This window comes from Schistocerca gregaria, chromosome 11 (genome assembly GCF_023897955.1).
Source record: "Schistocerca gregaria isolate iqSchGreg1 chromosome 11, iqSchGreg1.2, whole genome shotgun sequence".
Lineage (NCBI taxonomy): Eukaryota > Metazoa > Arthropoda > Insecta > Orthoptera > Acrididae > Schistocerca > Schistocerca gregaria.
The window spans coordinates 109,328,362-109,347,538 of NC_064930.1; the positions used below are offsets into that span (position 1 = coordinate 109,328,362).

At 40.0% G+C, this 19,177-nt stretch overlaps 1 protein-coding gene across 1 annotated transcript in view; it reads left to right on the forward strand.

The window, feature by feature from the left end:
- LOC126295379 (uncharacterized) overlaps positions 1 to 19,177 on the forward strand; it is a 188,941-nt gene that overhangs the window by 149,983 nt on the left and 19,781 nt on the right. Inside the window, exons 8-9 of the mRNA XM_049987863.1 lie at positions 11,707 to 11,763; positions 15,764 to 15,804. Coding sequence (XP_049843820.1) covers positions 11,707 to 11,763; positions 15,764 to 15,804 — 98 coding nt within the window. The remainder of the gene's footprint in view (positions 1 to 11,706; positions 11,764 to 15,763; positions 15,805 to 19,177) is intronic.

A 19,177-nucleotide genomic window follows, 5' to 3' on the forward strand; every position in this document is an offset into this window, starting at 1 on the left:
TGGATCTTATGGAAGTGACTATAATGTGAAAGACCTGAATTTTACCTCTATAGTACTGCTGCTTCTCTTTGGTGCAGATCTTGCTGCAGTTACGTAGTTTATTGACAAGTTCTTAAACTATGAACATATCGAGCCTTGGTAAGCTCAAGACCTTTTCGTATTTGAAGACCTCTGCAGTAAAATTCAGTAAGGGACAAGTAGCTTGTTTTGAGAAATTGTGGAGTAAAGTTTGAGCAAAATTTCATAAAGAAAATATTTCAGTCATGCGCAATGTGATTTTTTAAAAAGTTTGTGTAAGTCATTGTTTTGAATTATGGGTCAATCCAAAGGAAGTGGTCCTATAAAAATTAAGTTGGTAGTTTGACCATTCTTAAATATTTTAATTTTTTTGTTTGTGATTATCCTGTAATTGAGAAGTTCAGAAAAGTTTTAAAGAAAATTTTACCTTTCACCTTCACAGAATGGCAGCCATTTTAGTTTGTAAGCGCACATAGATGTTTCAGTTTAGAGACGTTAGCAAAAATATGAATATCTCTGCACTGGGTTAAATTACAACATTGCAGTTGACATGATTTTTTTTTAGAAACTTGTCCTCCACAACATTGTCTATTACACAAAATATCCTAAATTCAAAAATAACCAGTCAAAATGACCTTCAAAATTTGGTTACCCAAATTGTCAAAAATCCGATTTTTAGACCCTAAAAATAGAAAACAAGTTGTGATGTATAAGAGTTTGTTCCCCCTTTCCCATATAGTTAGATATCATACACTACTAGCCTCATATAGAGCAAGAACACTTACAAATCTTTCCTTAATTTTTATGAATTTTTGAAATTTGAAATTTTTTATTTTTTGTTAGGTTTGGGGTTGGTTATCTCAGGTGGGACTGAACACAAAAATGATTTTTGCAAAGTTTGTGCACCTATATGATAGAAACTTACTGTAAAAAAATTCAACATTGATATCTGACTGTGAACAAAGATACGAATATTTTTAAATGAGGAGATAATTCACATTACTCTACAACTGATCTTATGGCTGTTGCCTATTCATGTGTGATATTGGTGAGATATAGTCAATTATTATTGAAGTAAGGTACTGAATTATATACTAAAAGTGGAAACGTCACTGAAATTGATTTATATTATTTTGACGTACTTAAAATAAATATTTTCAGTTAACATCCTCAGAGAAGTGACTGTTCCTGAACCTGGTGGTGAATGTTAAGAACACTTATTTCTTCAGACAGCTTCTGTCTGTAAGACCTCCCAGTTGCTGTGGTAAGTTCAAGCACTGAAAACATTTTTCCTTGGTATCCGGACTTTGTCACTAGTAGATTTCTTGAATGACGTTCTTGGGCCAGCAGAGTGGTTAAAATGCACAAAAACATCATTGTTTTCCAAACTTATTCTTTCAACCACTACAAGCTACCACTGTCCATCATACACTCATGCCATTATGTCATTCAACGTTATAGCCAGAAGAGATGTAATTTTACTGACACAATGATCCTCATTAATTTTGGTTTCTGATGTTACATAGCATCGAACTAAGTTTTCTGCAATGCCAAGGAATTTGTGGAAATGCTCTGTTCCATTTATTGCTATACAATTTTGAAATCTGGTTTGAAGTGTTGTTTCCATGTGCAGAACCATTTCTTCTTTCTTGATCAGAAAATAGGTAATGCCTATAATATTATCCTTACAAAAGACATACGTGTCCTGTACTGTGAGAATTTGGTCTGTGATTGGTCTTTGTGGGCCGGCTTTACTTATTTCACGTTTTGTTATACCTCCTACTCCAGCACATGCATTTTTACCATGGCAAGATGCAAAAAAAGTGTCATTCAGCCTCCAACCCAAAGTTGTGTTGTTGCACTGTGGTTGCACTTATTTGAAAAATTCTTTTTGTTCTTATACTGACTACTACTTCCATCTGAAAAGTATATCAGGTTCTCGACCTTGGGAAAATGTTCCTTTATGTAATTTATTACATACTTTTGAAACACATCTACAGCCGAAGTGTTGTGCTCCAAGTAGTCACTTAGAATACAAATTGAAGAACTGCAAACTTCATCTTTCTTATTTTTAAAGTAGAGAATAAATGGATGCACTGTTGCCTGGTCATTGACCCAGTGGTACCCTTGTATTGCATCTTGGATCGCCAATGTAAAATTTTCTGCAAAATCAGCTAGCACTATGCATTCAGTTTCATGAAGTTGTGCTTTTTTGTCCTTCAAAAACTTACTTGGGATTTTAGAAACATATTGGTGACTTCTGAGTTTTTGTAAATTATCAATTAGAGATTCCAAGTACTCTTCCTGGGATTTAACCATTGTTATCATTTCTACCCTGTCGGTTGTGATCCACTGTTGGGAGTTAATACTGTTTGGCATTTCCTCATCATATTCGTGAAACAATTCAATAACCATATCCTTTCCAGGGCATTTATTACACAAACCCATCATGTAGTCATAACTGTTAGTGTTACAGACAATTAAATCTAGTAATTCTTTGTGCTTAAGATCACTTGAGTTTTGCACCCGCAATCATCAGTTTGTCATTTTGATGATATAAACAAACACATACGGAGTGTGTCCCTGAGGATCCAGCCAAAATATTGTGAATTATACCACTACAAACTTATTTTACATATTGACATACAAATGTGGGCAAGAACTGTGTGAAATCCTTATGTGCTATTTGAACATCAATGATAATATATAATAATTTATTAGTATTTAGTTCCATAATTAATACTATTCTAGGTACATACAATAAGACTTTGTTTCGTATAAGAGCCACTGTCTTCAACCATGTCTTTATTTGACAAAATTGCAAACAGCAGCGGAGGTCACAAAATTTTGACCTTCCAATTTTGCGTTTAGGATGAGAATTTTTGAAAGGTACATAAAGTTCATTTAAATTTGACAGCACAAGTTGTTTCTGCTTTGTTACTTTAACTCCATTTATAACAACTATTTTGCTGACTTTGCAACCTGAGCACATTCTACTGTTTTCATCATCTTCAAAAAAATTGCTGGATCTTTTTAATTGTTTCTTCGCTTATACCTACTCCTTTCTTCTTTCCTAAAACTGGAAGAATGCCTTGCTCTTTCACTAATTTTCGAGTTAGTGTAACCAAATGATGAGAAATGCTGAATTCATGAACTATTTTTTTCTCTTGACCATGAGTCGGGGGGCAAACTTAAAATTTTAACTTTTTCCTCTTTAGATGTCCCTGAATATTTAATTTTTAATTTCTGTATTAACGTCAAGTATTCAGTGTCAGATGATGCTGGTGGTAGGTTTTCTTCTTCTTTAGAAATAATGTTGGTATCTGCCTTATTAAAGCATGATTCCAAGTCTTTTCTAGTTTTGTCCGAAATTTGATGTATCTTATTTTCAATAGCTGCTTTTCTTTTTCTGCTACTTAATTCAATTATTTTCGAAGCACAAGATACATCTAACTTAGGACAAGCAAAATCCAATATGCTAACAGCTTCCTCATTAGGAATATAAATGTCTTTAACTAGGTTACATGATTCTGGTTCCGGATTCACAACAAATATTTTTGAGTAACAGTTTGGGCACAAGGCGTTTCCAGGAATCTCATTAAGTTTCATTTGGAATGCTGTTTCATTCTCACATAACAAGGACAAATGTTCAAGTTTTATTTCCCTCAAACCTTTAGTAATAGGCTTTTTATGAACTTTAAGTGGACCACAGAACTTTATTACAAAATGTGTGGTTGTACTTCAGAATATATTTCTTCTCATGATAGTCACGCACTGATGTTACAGAAGAACTTACTCGAAATTTAAACAAAGTTTGTCTAACTTCATCACAGTCATTGACATCTTTCAAGTTTTTTGAAACTGAACCATGAACTGTTTTGTGATACACTTCACTTGCTATCTGTCCAACAGAGCACTGTTCATCCATGTTATTGCATTCCAGTTAATCTCTCAAAATTAATTACAAATTGAAGTATGTACATCCAATCCAACAGAGGTTTCAGAACAGACTGGCTGCAACAATGCCACACCCAGCATTAATGTACTTCTTTATTGAGAATAAACCTAAATGTAAATGGGCATTTTTATTACCATAGAACAAAAGCGAAAGCTTCTATTGTTCAATATTTCATTATTAAAAATAAACAAACTAAATGAATGTTTGTTTATAGTGTTAACTAAATAGATGTCACAATTAAATTTTATCCCAATGAAATAATAAACCATTCATATAGGCAACAGCATAAGACCAGTTGTACAATAATGTGAATTATTTCCTCATTTTCAAAAATTTGCATCTTTCTTTACAGTCAGATATCGATGGTTAAAGTTTTACAGTAGATTGCTACCATATAGGTGTACAAACTGTACAAAAATCATTTTTTTATACTCAGTTCCACCTGAGATAACTAACCCCAAACTTTACAAAACATGAAAATTTTCAGATTTCAAAAATTCATAGAAAATTAAGGAAACATTTGTAAGTGTTCTTGCTCTATATGAGGCTAGTAGTGTGTGATATCTAACTATAGGAAAAATAGACTCTTATAAATGGCTCCTTGTTTGTTATTTTTGGGCCTAAAAAGTAGATTTTTGAAAATTTGGATACCAAACTGTGCAGGTCATTTTGACTGGTTATTTTTGAATTTAGGGTGTTTGTGTAATAGACAATGTTGGAGAGGACACTTATCCTAAAAAAAAAAAAAAAAAAAAAAAAAAAAAAATTATGTCAATTGCAATGTAATAATGTAACCCAATACAGAGATATTCAAATTTTTGCTAATGTCTACAAACTGAAAAATCGTCACGGGCCTACAAATAAAAATGGCCGCCATCCAGTAAAGGTGCGAGATAAGTTACTTTAAATAACTCTTTTGAACTTCTCAAATATAGTGCAATCACATATAAAAAAAATTAAAATATTTAAAAATGGTCAAGTAACCATCACTGGACCACTTCATATGGGTTGCCCCCTTATGTTTACAGTAACACAATTTTAAAATGCTGACCACCTTATAGTGCTCTTCATTTCTATCTATGTCTACATGTCCATGACTTCCCTGCAATTCACACTAAAGGCCCTAGCAGAGGACTCATCAAACAACTTTCACTCTCTTTTGTTGCCTTTCCACTCTCAAGCGGTGCATAGGTAGAGCGAACACTGAAATCTTTCCATGTGAGCTGTGATTTCTCTTATTTTATTACAATGATCAGCGACCCCTGTGGCCGAATGATTCTAGGCACTTCAGTCTGGAACCGCCCTGCTGCTACGGTCGAATCCTGCATCAGGCATGGATCTGTGTGATGTCTTTAGGTTCGTTAGGTTTAAGTAGTTCTAAGTTCTAGGTGACTGATGACCTCAGATGTTAAGTCCCATAGTGCTTGGAGCCATTTGAACCATTTTATTACAATGATCATACCTCCGGTGTATGTGGTTATCAGCAAAACATTTTCGCATTCGCGGGACAAAGTTGGAGATTGAAAGTTCGTGAAAAGATCTCTCCACAGCAAAAACACCTTTGTTCTAATGATTGCCACCCCATTTCATGTATCGTGTTCATGACAAAGTCTTCCTTATTTTGTGATAACACAGAATCAGCTGCTCTTGTTTGAACTTGTCCTTTGTCAATCATACCTGGTAAGGGCCCTATACTGCACTGAAATACTGTTGCACAGGATGGACAAATATAGTGTAGGCAGTGTCTCTAGTGGATTTGTCGAATCTTCTAAGTGTCCTGCCAAATAAAATGCAGTCTTTGTTCGCTTTCCCCAGAAGATTACCTGTGTGATTGAACGAATTTGTTTGTAACTGTAATCCCGGTATTTAGTTAGATTGAAGCTTTTAGATTTGTGATTTATTGTGTAACTGAAATGTAGTGAATTCTTTTTTATTGCCCATGTGGATGACATCACACTTTCCATTATTTAGGGTCAGTTGCCACTTTTTGCATAATGGAGATACCTTGTCTAAGTCATTTTGCAATTGGTTTTGATCTCCTGGTGACCTTACGAGACAGTAAATGACAGCATAATCTCCAAACAATGTAAGAGGGCTGGTCGGATTGGCTCCTAAATCGTTTATGCAGATCAGGAAGAGTAAAGGGCCATAGAACACTTCCTCTGGGAATGCCAGACATCAGTTCTGTTCTACTTCATGGCTTTTCATCAGTTACTATGAACTATGACCTTTCTGATGGGAAATCACAAATCTGATTACAGAATTGAAAAGATATCTGTAGACATGCGATTTAGTTGGAAGCCACTTGTAAGGAATTCTTTGAAATGCCTTTTGGTAACTTTGGTAATTGGTAGCTTACCATAGTAATGATTAAGCCAGGCACCTGAGAGTAATTACACCCACCAGTAGGAAAGGAAGCTGATAACCGGATCAGTTGGTGCAACCGGGTCAGTTGGTGCGGCAGTTGTAAGGTAGCAAAAGCAAGTTGCACTGAGGTAGCGTATTGCTGTGTTCATGTTACTTAGTAAAGTGGAATACACTCTTTGAAATTCTGTCCATATCAAGGATAGGATACAGGGATTGGAATGTTATCTTACAATTGTACAGAAACGGGACTGCAGTTATATGAGTCAAGGGATGTGAAAGGTAGGCAGTGGTTGAGAAGGGAGTGAAGGAGGTTCTAGCCTATCCTTCATGTTATTGAGTGTGTACACCAAGTGTATTTGAAAGGGAATAAAACTTAAGGGAAGAGAAATAAAAACTTTGGAGTTTGCCGACAACATTGTGTTTTTGTCAGACATGGTGAAGAACTAGAATGGACTGGATAGCGTCGTAAAAGGCGTTGTCGTACTGAAGCCATTCATTTCTTCTAGGTCGTTTAGAATTTCATTGATCTGCTTATGTCTTTCTTTTTGTCCTGGAAATATTGAAATGTTTGTTTATTTAAAACGAATTCCTCCATTTTTTAAATATTTTTTTTGTGTCCAAGTAAATGGAAACTTTTAATTCAATGACTTTTAGTACAAAATTTGTTTAATGTTTCAAAGAGGTATTTTTTTCTAGGTTTTTATTTTGTTTTGAAGATGCTCCAACTCATCTTTGCACAGTGTTTCGAACTCTCGATAGTCCTAATGTCAAATTACATTGTCACTGGCAACAGTGCATCTTTCTTTATGTATTTATTGTCATTTTTGTTTGTATTGTTATATAAAACACAGGCGCTCTCTACTCAATCACAGCAATCATAACAGAAATCACACCTAGATATTCAATGAAAGAATTGTCATGGGGTTTGGTACTGAGTATTTGCGAGGGTGGGGGGAGGAGAGATGTGTAGGTGGGTTTCTACAGTAACAACTTGCAACAGCAAGAGTTCTTACAAAAGATGCCTTGCATCGTAGTGGCATTATCTTCAAATAGTGCAATCCCTAGATCAATTCAGTGAACATATTGCTTCCTTGTGAATGCCACTGGATTGATACATTCATAAGAGAGATCGCCAGGAATGGGATTTATCTATCATAATATATAAATGTTTGAAAAGGCTGCTCTGTCATTAAAAAACAAAAGGAAAAAATAATCTGTTTACATTTGCTGAACAGTGATGTCAAAAATGTATAAGTTAAAATATGCAACTTTGTTATGAGAATCTTCATACAAACTTTTAACACACAATTTCCTGCAGATAAGGATTTGGATGAAAGAAAGCCTTGTAGATAAATTGAAATGCAAGGCCATTGAGGATTAAAAATAAGGAACATGGATGAAAATGTAAAATAATGAAGTAGAAGAAATCAAATTGAAATTAATAACAAAAACAGTTTATGATCACCTGTACAAAGATCTACACTGAAAAGGGAATGATAGGAACCACGGACCTTGCCGTTTGTGGGGAGGCTTGCGTGCCTCAGCGATACAGATAGCCGTACCGTAGGTACAACCACAATGTTGAGAGGCCAGACAAACGTGTGGTTCCTGAAGAGGGGCAGCAGCCTTTTCAGTAGTTGCAAGGGCAACAGTCTGGATGGCCTTGTAACACTAACCAAAACAGCCTTTCTGTGCTTGTACGGCAATGGCTGAAAGCAAGGGGAAACTACAGCCGTAATTTTTCCAGTGGGCATGCAGCTTTACTGTATGATTAAATGATGATTGTGTCCTCTTGGGTAAAATATTCCGAAGATAAAATAGTCCCCCATTCGGATCCTTGGGCGGGGACTACTCAGGAGGACGTTGTTATCAGGGGAAAGAAAACAGGCATTCTACAGATCGGAGTGTGGAATGTCAGGTCCTTTAATCAGGCAGGTAAGTTAAAAAATTTAAAAAGGGAAATGGATAGGCGAAAGTCAGATGTAGCCCTTTGGTGGCAGGAGGAACAAGACTTCTGCACAGGTGAATATAGAGTTACAAATACAAAATGAAACAGGGGTAATGCAGGAGTAGGTTTAATAACGAATAGGAAAATAGGAATGTGGGTAAGCTACTACAAACAACATAGTGAACACATTATTGTGACCAAGATAGATACGAAGCCCACGCCTACCAGAGTAGTACAAGTTTATATGTCAACTAGCTCTGCAGATGACGAAGAAATTGATGGAATGTATGATGAGATAAAAGAAATTATTCAGATAGTGGAGGGAGACAAACATTTTATAGTCATGGTTGACTGGAACTCGATAGTAGGAAAAGGAAGAGAAGGAAACATAGTAGGTGAATATGGGATGGAAGTAAGGAATGAAAGAAGAAGCCGCCTGGTAGAATTTTGCACAGAGCATAACTTAATCATAGCTGACACTTGGTTCAAGAATCATAAAAGAAGGTTGTATACATGGAAGAATCCTAGAGATACTAAAAGGTATCAGATCGATTATATAATGGTAAGATAGAGATTTAGGAACCAGGTGTTAAATTGTAAGACATTTCGAGGGGCAGATGTGGACTCTGACCACAATCTGTTGGTTATGAACTGTAGATTAAAACTGAAGAAACAGCAAAAAGGTGAGAATTGAAGGAGATGGGACCTGGATAAACTGAAAGAACCAGAGGTTGTACAGAGTTTCAGGGAGAGCATAAGGGGACAATTGACAGGACTGGGGGAAAGAAATACAGTAGAAGAAGAATGGGTAGCTTTGAGGGATGAAGTAGTGAAGGCAGCAGAGGATCAAGTAGGTAAAAAGACTAGGGCTAGTAGAAATCCTTGGGTAACAGAGGAAATATTGAATTTAATTGATGAAAGGAGACAATATAAAAATGCAGTGAATGAAGCAGACAAAGAGGAATACAAACGTCTCAAAAATGAGATCGACAGGAAGTGCAAAACGGATAAGCAGGGATAGCTAGAGGACAAAAGTAAGGATGTAGAGACTTATCTCACTAGGGGTAAGATAGATACTGCCTACAGGAAAATTAGAGAGACCTTTGGAAAAAGACAGCCACTTCTATGAACATCAAGAGCTCAGATGGAGACCCAGTTCTAAGCAAAGAAGGGAAAGCAGAAAGGTGGAAGGAGTATATAGAGGGTCTATACAAGAGCGATGTTCTTGGCGGCAATATTATAGAAATGGAAGAGGATGTAGATGAAGATGAAATAGGAGATAAGATACTGCGTGAAGAGTTTGACAGAGCACTGAAAGACCTGAGTCGAAACAAGCCCCCGGAGTAGACAACATTCCATTAGAACTACTGATGGCCTTGGGAGAGCCAGGCCTAACAAAACTCTACCATCTGGCGAGCAAGATGTGTGGGACAGGCGAAATACCCTCAGACTTCAAGAAGAATATAATAATTCCAATCCCAAAGGAAGCAGGTGTTGACAGATGTGAAAATTACCAACCTTTCAGTTTAATAAGCCACTGCTGCAAAATGCGAACACACATTCTTTACCGGCGAATGGAGAAACTGATAGATGCCGACCTCGGGGAAGATCAGTTTGGATTCCACGGAAATGTTGGAACACGTGAGGCAATACTGACCCTACAACTTATCTTAGAAGAAAGATTAAGGAAAGGCAAACCTACGTTTCTAGCATTTGTAGACTTAGAGAAAGCTTTTGACAATGTTGACTGGAATACTCTCTTCCAAATTCTAAAGGTGGCAGGGGTAAAATACAGGGAGCCGAAGGCTATTTACAATTTGTACAGAAACCAGATGGCGGTCATAAGAGTTGAGTGGCATGAAAGGAAGCAGTGGTTGGGAAAGGAGTGAGACAGGGTTGTAGCCTCTCCCCGATGTTATTCAATCTGTATATTGAGCAAGCAGTAAAGGAAACAAAAGAAAAATTTGGAGTAGGTATTAAAATTCATGGAGAAGAAGTAAAAAATTGGAGGTTCGCCGATGACATTGTAATTCTGTCAGAGACAGCAAAGGACTTGGCAGAGCAGTTGAACGGAATGGACAGTGTCTCGAAAGGAGGATATAAGATTTCATAAACAAAAGCAAAACGAGGATAATGGAATGTAGTCAAATTAAATCGGGTGATGCTGAGGGAATTAGATTAGGAAATGAGACACTTAAAGTAGTAAAAGAGTTTTGCTATTTGGGGAGCAAAATAACTGATGATGATCGAAGTAGAGAGGATATAAAATGTAGACTGGCAATGGCAAGGAAAGCATTTGTGAAGAAGAGAAATTTGTTAATATCGAGTACTGATTTAAGTATCAGGAAGTCGTTTCTGAAAGTATTTGTATGGAGTGTAGCCATGTATGGAAGTGAAACATGGACGATAAATAGTTTGGACAAGAAGAGAATAGAGGCTTTTGAAATGTGGTGCTACAGAAGAATGCTGAAGATTAGATGGGTAGAAGACATGAATAATGAGGAGGTATTGAATAGGATTGGGGTGAAGAGAAGTTTGTGGCACAACTTGACTAGAAGAAGGGATCGGTTGGTAGGGCATGTTCTGAGACATCGAGGGATCACCAATTTAGTACTGGAGGACAGCGTGGAGGGTAAAAATCGTAGAGGGAGACCAAGAGATGAATACACTAAGCAGCTTCAGAAGGATGTAGACTGCAGTAGGTACTGGGAGATGAAGAAGCTTGCACAGGATAGAGTAACATGGAGAGCTGCATCAAACCAGTCTCAGGACTGAAGACCACAACAACAACAACAACAACAACAGGAAGAACAATGAGAGTAAATAAGAGTGTTTATGCCATGATTAAAATGATGTGGGGAAGGATTAGAATTTAAAACAATGCATTTGAACCAATTAACTGGCTAAAATTTTTCAGTCATTTCGATAAGGATTTAAAAACAAAATCCTCAAACCGTGTGACGAGATTCAACACACAGCTTCCAGTGCATCAGGCATTTATCTTAAACCACTACTCTACACCACCACTGACGAAATTACAATTATTTTGAAGGCACTAAGAATTTTTCTTCGATTACTCGCAAAAGGTGGCCTACTGGTGTGAGGTTCTGCACGGTGTGATATTTGCAACCCTGACCTACACTACTGTATAGGTGGTTTCAGAAAGTTGATCTCTCATGTGAGGACTTCTGCTTGTTAGAGAAGTTGGAGTTTATATGAAGATGTACTGTCATTTCACTACCTTGCAAATGAAATAGAACTGGATGAAAAAATCATCCCATTGACTTTTTGCCCGCTTTCACATGTTATGTGGTGGCTTGCAGACAGCACCTGTTGTAGTTGTAACAGTAGCACTATTACTGGCAATGTGTGTCATTGGAAACTTAAGTGTTTGTGTTTGTTTTTATGTTTTCAGTCATGTGAACGAGTGGGTCATGATCAGGAGCTGCCAGTTATCATCAAAGAAGAAATTGTAAGTACATGGTGGCCACATTTGTTGGCTATTAAATTATAGAGGTGGACAAAAGTTGAATACATTAGGCACAGTAGAGTGTAGATGGTGACAGTAGTTAACAAAGAGACTAGCATAGGATGAACCGTCTGTCTGTCTGTCTGTCTGTGTGTTGGGGGGGTCACGTTCTACCCACCCACCCCCCACCCCCTTCTCCTTCACCCCCTCTCTCCCTCTCCCCCCTTTCTCCCCCCCAATCACCCCTCTCCCCCCAATCACCCCTTCCCCCCATCTCCCCCCCCCTCTCTCCCCTCCCCCTCCCTCCCCTCCCACCCACTCCCCTCACCCTCTCTTTTCTCCCCTTTTCACCCCTCTCCCCTCCCCCCCTCTCCCCTCCCCCCTCTCCCCTCCCCCTCTCTCCCCTCCCCCTCTCTCCCCTCCCCCTCTCTCCCCTCCCCCTCTCTCCCCTCCCCCTCTCTCCCCTCCCACTCTCTTCCCTCCCACTCTCTTCCCTCCCCCCTCTCACCTCCCCCTCTCTCCCCTCCCCCTCTCTCCCCTCCCCCTCTCTCCCCTCCCCCTCTCTCCCCTCCCCCTCTCTCCCCCTCTCACCCCTCCCCCTCTCTCCCCTCCCCCTCTCACTCCCCCCTCTCACCTCTCACCCCTCCCCCTCTCACCCCCACTCACCCCCTCTCTCCCCTCCCCCTCTCTCCCCTCCCCCTCTCTCCCCTCCCCCTCTCTCCCCTCCCCCTCTCACCCCTCCCCCTCTCACCCCTCCCCCTCTCACCCCTCCCCCTCTCACCCCCCACTCACCCCCTCTCTCCCCTCCCCCTCTCTCCCCTCCCCTCTCTCCCCTCCCCCTCTCTCCCTTCCCCCATCTCCCCTCCCCCTCTCTCCCCTCCCCCTCCCTCCCCTCCCACCCTCTCCCCTCACCCTCTCTTTTCTCCCCTTTTCACCCCTCTCCCCTCACCCTCTCTCCCCTCCCCCTCTCTCGCCTCCCACTCTCTTCCCTCCCACTCTCTTCTCTCCCCGCTCTCCCCTCCCCCTCTCTCCCCTCCCCCTCTCTCCCCTCCCCCTCTCTCCCCTCCCCCTCTCACTCTCCCCCTCTCACCCCTCCCCCTCTCTCCCCTCCCACTCTCACCCCCACTCACCCCCTCTCTCCCCTCCCCCTCTCTCCCCTCCCCCTCTCTCCCCTCCCCCTCTCTCCCCCTCTCTCCCCCTCTCTCCCCCTCTCTCCCCTCCCCTTCTCACTCCTCCCCCTCTCTTCCCTCCCCCTCTCTCCCCTCCCCCTCTCTTCCTCTCCCCTCCCCCTCTCTTCCTCTCCCCTCCCCTCTCCCCTCCCCTCTCCCCTCCCCTCTCTCCCTCTCCCCTCCCCCTCTCTCCCCCTCTCTCCCCCTCTCCTCCTATCCCCCTCCCCCCTCTCATCCTATCCCCCTCCCCCTCTCCGCCCTCTCCCCACTCTCCGTCCTCTCTCACAAACACACACACACACCCTCCAACTTCTGCTTTCCCTTAGAGTTCTCAGTTGCAATAATTTCTCCGCTTCTGCTTAATCTTCCTCTCAAACCACTCTTACTTTTTTTACCAAGTACTATCGTCTCCGGATTCAAGTTCATCTCGGTGCTTACCAATGTGCTATGTTTTATCTTTGTTCCTCATCACTACAATAGGTGGGTCATCCTCAACTGTCCTCCTATCCTCATTGAGAATTCCACTGACAGTTCTGAGGGTTGATCTAGTTTTCTTTTTGGTATATTTGTGTGTCTATTACCACTACACGAAATGTCGCCTGTTGAACATAACTACTGCTTTATTTTATTCCCTGTGTCATTTTTTCCCTGGATTCACTGAGCTCAGGTTTTCCAGGCACAGTCTTCATGACTGTACAGAAATCGGACAGCTGTTATATTCATTCTGTGCACAGGACTTCTGTGCAGTAACACGAGTTCGGGTCTGTCAGGACAGCTCGGTGACTCTGAATGTGGACCAGTTGTTAAATGTCACCCGAGTAACAGATCCATCAGGGGTATTTCGACCCTTCTAGAGCTGCCCGAGTCGACGGTCGATGATGTGACTGTGAAGTGAGAACGTGAAGGAACGACCGCACCTCAGTCGAGACACGTAGTTCTCGTGTACTGATGGATGAGGACTATCGAGAGCGTAGCGGAAGGAGTCACTTGTGAGTTCCAAAGTGCTTCTAGCAGTCCAGGTAGCATAGTGACAGTGCAAAAGGAGTGGAAGAGAAGGGGTGCAGTGGTTGAGCATCTCCTGATAGCCGTGTGTTTCTGTAGTCACTGATAAGCTACATTTCAGGTGGGGTAAAGAAGACGCCACTGAACAGTGAATGAATGAAGTGGCACTGAAACAAGCAGTGTGGAGCGAAGAATCGTGCTATACTCTGTGGCAATAGGATGGAAGGGTTTGGGTTTGGCAAATGTCTAGAGAATGTTACCTGTGTTACGATATGGGGTGGTTTATCACATTTACTGTGTGCTCCTCTTATTGTGCTTAAAAAAATGTGAAATGCCTAAAGTTATGGACAAATTTCGCAATATTGTGTATTACCTACATTAGAAGAATAGTTCAGTACCACAGTGCACCCTGTTCTACAGCAGCATTTGTCTGGAAGTAGTTTTTTTTTTTCTTTTTTTTTTTTTTTTTTTGCAAAAGACATTCCTGAAATGGTTTGCCGACCAGTCCTGAGTTCGGGCCAGAACCCAGTGGTACATCTTTGGTACGAGTTAGAACATCAACTTTGCTTCAGACCTCAGCGTCCGACATCACACATCATCATGTACCAGCTCTTGGGGATACTGGGCTATCATTCCTTCGCACACATTCAGACATCTCATTGAGAGTGTATCCCGCACAGTTCCAGCTGCCATAAAGGTGAAGGTTGGGCTCAACACACATTAAAAGTCCACCAATAGGTGTCCAGATACTCTTGATGGGATGGAGTATGTGTGTGCTTATTTCCACTTCAGAGGATTGTTATTAATGTCCTGACTGCGAAAGTGGTTTGGAAAGTTCTCTGAATAAATGCAACAAATCGCCACTAGTGTAACGAGTTGTTCACGTGATATTCATTGTACTGTTGCCTGTAAACACATGCCACATAAGTGCTCTTGGAAGAGAGGTGTGGCTATGATGTGGGTCTGTTGTTCCCGCATAGCGATTTGTGAAGATGGAAAAAAGTCGAGATCTGAGCAATGATTAAGTACTTTATAAAGAAAGGCATGAAAGCAAAGGACATGCGTGGTAATTTCCAGAATACACTCCTTCATATTCAACCGTTTCCAAGTGGACAAATGAATTCAAATTAGGTCACAAGAGCTTAGATAATGATCCGTGCAGTGGTTGGCCAAGATGTGTCACTACTCCAGAAATCATTGCAAAAGTGCACAAAATGGTCACGGAGGATTGTCGATGGAAAGTGCGTGAAATTGCTCGTACTTGCCAGATGGCATCTGAAAGGGTATATCACATTTCAACTGAAGAAGTAGAAATGGAAACATTATCTGCAAGATGGGTGCCGCAACAAGACAATGTGCACCCGCACACGTGCTGTCCCCATTGCAAAATTACACAAACTAAGGTATGAATTGTTGCCACACCCGCCTTCTTCACCTGATACGGCTCTGTTAGACCTCCATCTCTTCCCAAAACTGAAAATTTTTCTTGGTGGATGAAGATTCGCTTCAAACAAAGAACTGATAGCTGGAGTTGACAACTATTTTGCAGGTCTGGAGGAAACTCATTTTTGAGATGGGATCCAGGCACTGGAACATCATTGCACTGAGTGCATTAATCTATAGTGAGAATACATTGAATAATTATAAAAGTTTCAGTGATGTAAGCGCTTTTTTTCTATTCTGTTCTGAGAACTTTTCAAACCACCCTCATAACATTGCCTTTTGTTTGTAGTTGAATTTGTGTTCCTTTCAGCCGTATACCATTGTTATTTCAACATATTTTATATATGACTCTTAGGTATGTTCCAATTTATGTGTTTTGTTTGTTGCAGGACTGTGACGATTACAACAATCCATTCATTGTTTCGAAGAGGTAAGGTGTATAATAAGGAATGTTCTTTATGTTGGTACTTAGGAGTACGGTCATAGTGCAGACAAGGTGTTGAGCAGTGTACAAAAAAACATAAGTGAGACTTTCCGAAGTACTAGGTTGTGCCCTTCTTAAGAGCTAACTAACAAAAATGTGTTAAGCTGATCAGCTGTTGCTTTACATGATAGACTATTACTCTGGTCAGCTCACAAACTCTGCCAAAAGTTATAACTTGATTATCTACAATTGTGGAACACTTTACTGAGTAATACTGAAATTCTAGAAGTTGTTCATACCCTGTATATTGTCACTCTCAAATTAGTTGTCAGAGTAAGGCACTAGGAAGCGATGTAGTATTACGTGTTCAATACTTGCTGTTGGAATTCATCTGAATTTAAGTCTCTGACAAGTAAATGAGTAAATGGGAGGCTTATTGTGTAGATCACATTATGTGACCATGTGGGATGAATGAATATGATAGCAGTTCAATTTCCACGGCAAAATTCTATACCCTTTGAAGGTGGAGATTTGGAGTAAGAAGAGTTTCATAGGTAATTTTCAGTGTTCTTTGAGTTTATTCTGATACAGGAGTCGTACACACTCAATTTAGATGTACCAACTGTGCCTTTCACTATATGTCCATTAGAAGAGATATGGGATTGGCAGTATTTCCAGTTAAAGTTAGTTAGTTCGCTGTTGTAAATAAATTGCCCACAGTTGCAGAATTTGGTGAATGTAAGAATCTTGTTTATTACTTCAAGAATGAATTTTCATCTGCTCTGAAATGTGGCCGATTTGGAACTTCTAGAAAGAATAAGAACCGTGTGCGAAACCTGGTCTCGAAGCTGCTTTTCACTTTCGTGAGAAAGTGCTCTACCGACTGAACTATCCAGGCATGACTCACAGCCTGCCCTCACAGCTCCACTTCCACTTCTTCGTCATCTTCTATCTTCGAAACTTAACAGAAGTACTTCTGCATATCTCACAGGATGTGCAAGAGAACCCAAAGATTGGTATGAACTCTGCAGTGCTTTATGAGTAATTGGCCTTCTGCAGATGATTATAATGTGACTGACAGGAATTTTACCTCTACAGTACTGCTGCTTCTCTTTGGTGCAAATTGTGCTGCAGTTGTTTGGTTTAGTGACAATTTTTTAAATGATGACCACAACACTGCTGTGGTTAGCTCAAGACATTCTCATATTTGAAGACCTTTGTTGTAAACAGCAGTATGGGACAAGTTGGTGGTTTTGAGAAATTGCGGAGTAAAGTTTCAGTAAAATTTCATAAATAAAATATTTCACTCATGTGCAGTGTGATTATAAAAAATTTCGAGTAAGTCATTGTTATCAAATATGTTTACAGTAACAAAATATTTTTAAAATGCTGAACTCCAAACAAAAATTGCATGTTTAAAAATTTGCCAGTGTGCACTTGACATTGTCTCCCTGCTAACTTAGTGCACTTAAAATGGGTTAATATGGACTTCCCACTGTTCTTGCATGATGAATTAATGAAAAATGACTGTGAAACAAAACAAAATTAAAATGTTAAAGTTGTTTCATTCTTGATACTAAAATTTGTATTAACAATTTTTTTAGTAATAAAGTGTAACAACCTTGAAAATTAATGTGTGTTCCAACACATTACAAAATTGATTTTAGCAAGCCCTTACTACAACATGTAAACAATGCTAAGAGTGTCCCGTAACATTTCTGCTATCACTCCCTCGCGTAAAATCATATTAACTATGGTAAAGGAAACAATTTGACATTGTTTACACACTTAATTAAATATTCAAATTTATTTGGTTATAACCCTGAATTGCGGTTGTATTTGAGAATATAGTCACAGCATCCTCAGATATTCAAATTTATCTGGTTATCAACCTGAATTGCAGTTGCATTTGAGAATATAGTCTCTCACAGCATCCTCAGTTTCCTACAATTCGCCTCGGAAAAGCATTTTCCTGGCATGTACACTACTCATTACCACTGATCTCAGCAATGCTTTTGACACCTCACACTGTTTATATCCACACATACTGACAAAATTGTCATTAGTGAAAATAAAAAGTTTCCTTCGCTCGGTTTATCGTGAAATTTTTAACTGGTAAGAATGAAGTACATCACTTACCACATTTTTTACTGACTGTCCCTTACCACTGTTTACATGCGAGGTCTTCATTCATTGACACCAGTAATGTGATGACGGTCAGCTTTGGTGTAGAATGATCCAGGTTCTATTGCCAGTATGTATTTTCTATCACCTTCAGCCATTTACTGAGAGACCTGCAGTAGTGTGTTGAAATCCTTGCTCGAAGGTGAAAGAAGTGATGAGCGACGGATAAATATCTCCTGACTGGCAGTCAAATTGAGACTCTTACGAAGGCAGTGAGCTGGGAGGTCAATTTAATAGTTATTTTTGAATTATTTCAGAATGAATGTGACTATAAAATTGAGGTTTTGCTCATAATTGTTGTTTGGTGTAGCTTATTGTTCTGGTTATATTTGAATGTCTGTGTATACGTAAATGTAAGGTTGTTCAGGTGCCATGTGAGTGAGTGTACCGATGCAAGGGACACACGATTGCTGGCATCTCATTGCAGAGTTATTGCATTAATTATGGTTTTTGTCCAAATTAGTGTCGCATCTATATTGCACTGAAAACAGTATACAACTGTGTAAATGTCGACATTATTCGCGATTGTTCACGGTGCCTGCTGCCGACACCTGTAACGCTCTCCGTACCTCATTGCCCTCTTGTTTGCTCGATTGTGTCGAAGGTTTTGTTTTCCGACAGTCCCAGTTGGAACAGTGTTACATGGCAATACTGTGGGTGGGTTCAATAGTGAAGAGTTGGCCCACATGCGCCTCTTATGCGGGTTCACTAAATGCGGTTGAAGAACAGCACAAGGACACCGTGTCGAGCTGTTCCCTCGACGACGGCAGCCACACCGAGCTGCAGTACAGTGTTTAGTCTGAGGGCTGTTGCAGCATTCTGTCGTGTGCCATACAGTCTGGTTATTGCGTATTACAGGCATCTTCACTGCTGGAAAGGTATTTTCACAGGAACGGTGGTGTCTGCTGTACAATCCGAATAGCTCGCAGTTACATTACCACTCCGTAATTGGCCATTGGAGTCCTCGGTCCCTTATACCAAAAAACTCGGGAGATATCCCTGAACAACCTCTGAAAGTTTGTAGGCGGAGTTATGGTTCACCCATTATAATGTTTAAGCATATTTGGTGCATATCTTTAGTGCTTCTGACCAACATAGCTTTTTTACTCCATTGCGTATTGTTTTTGTGTCACCAGTGATAAATGCGAGACATAAAACACTTTTAACTAAGAGCATTATTATTCAAGAAATAAAA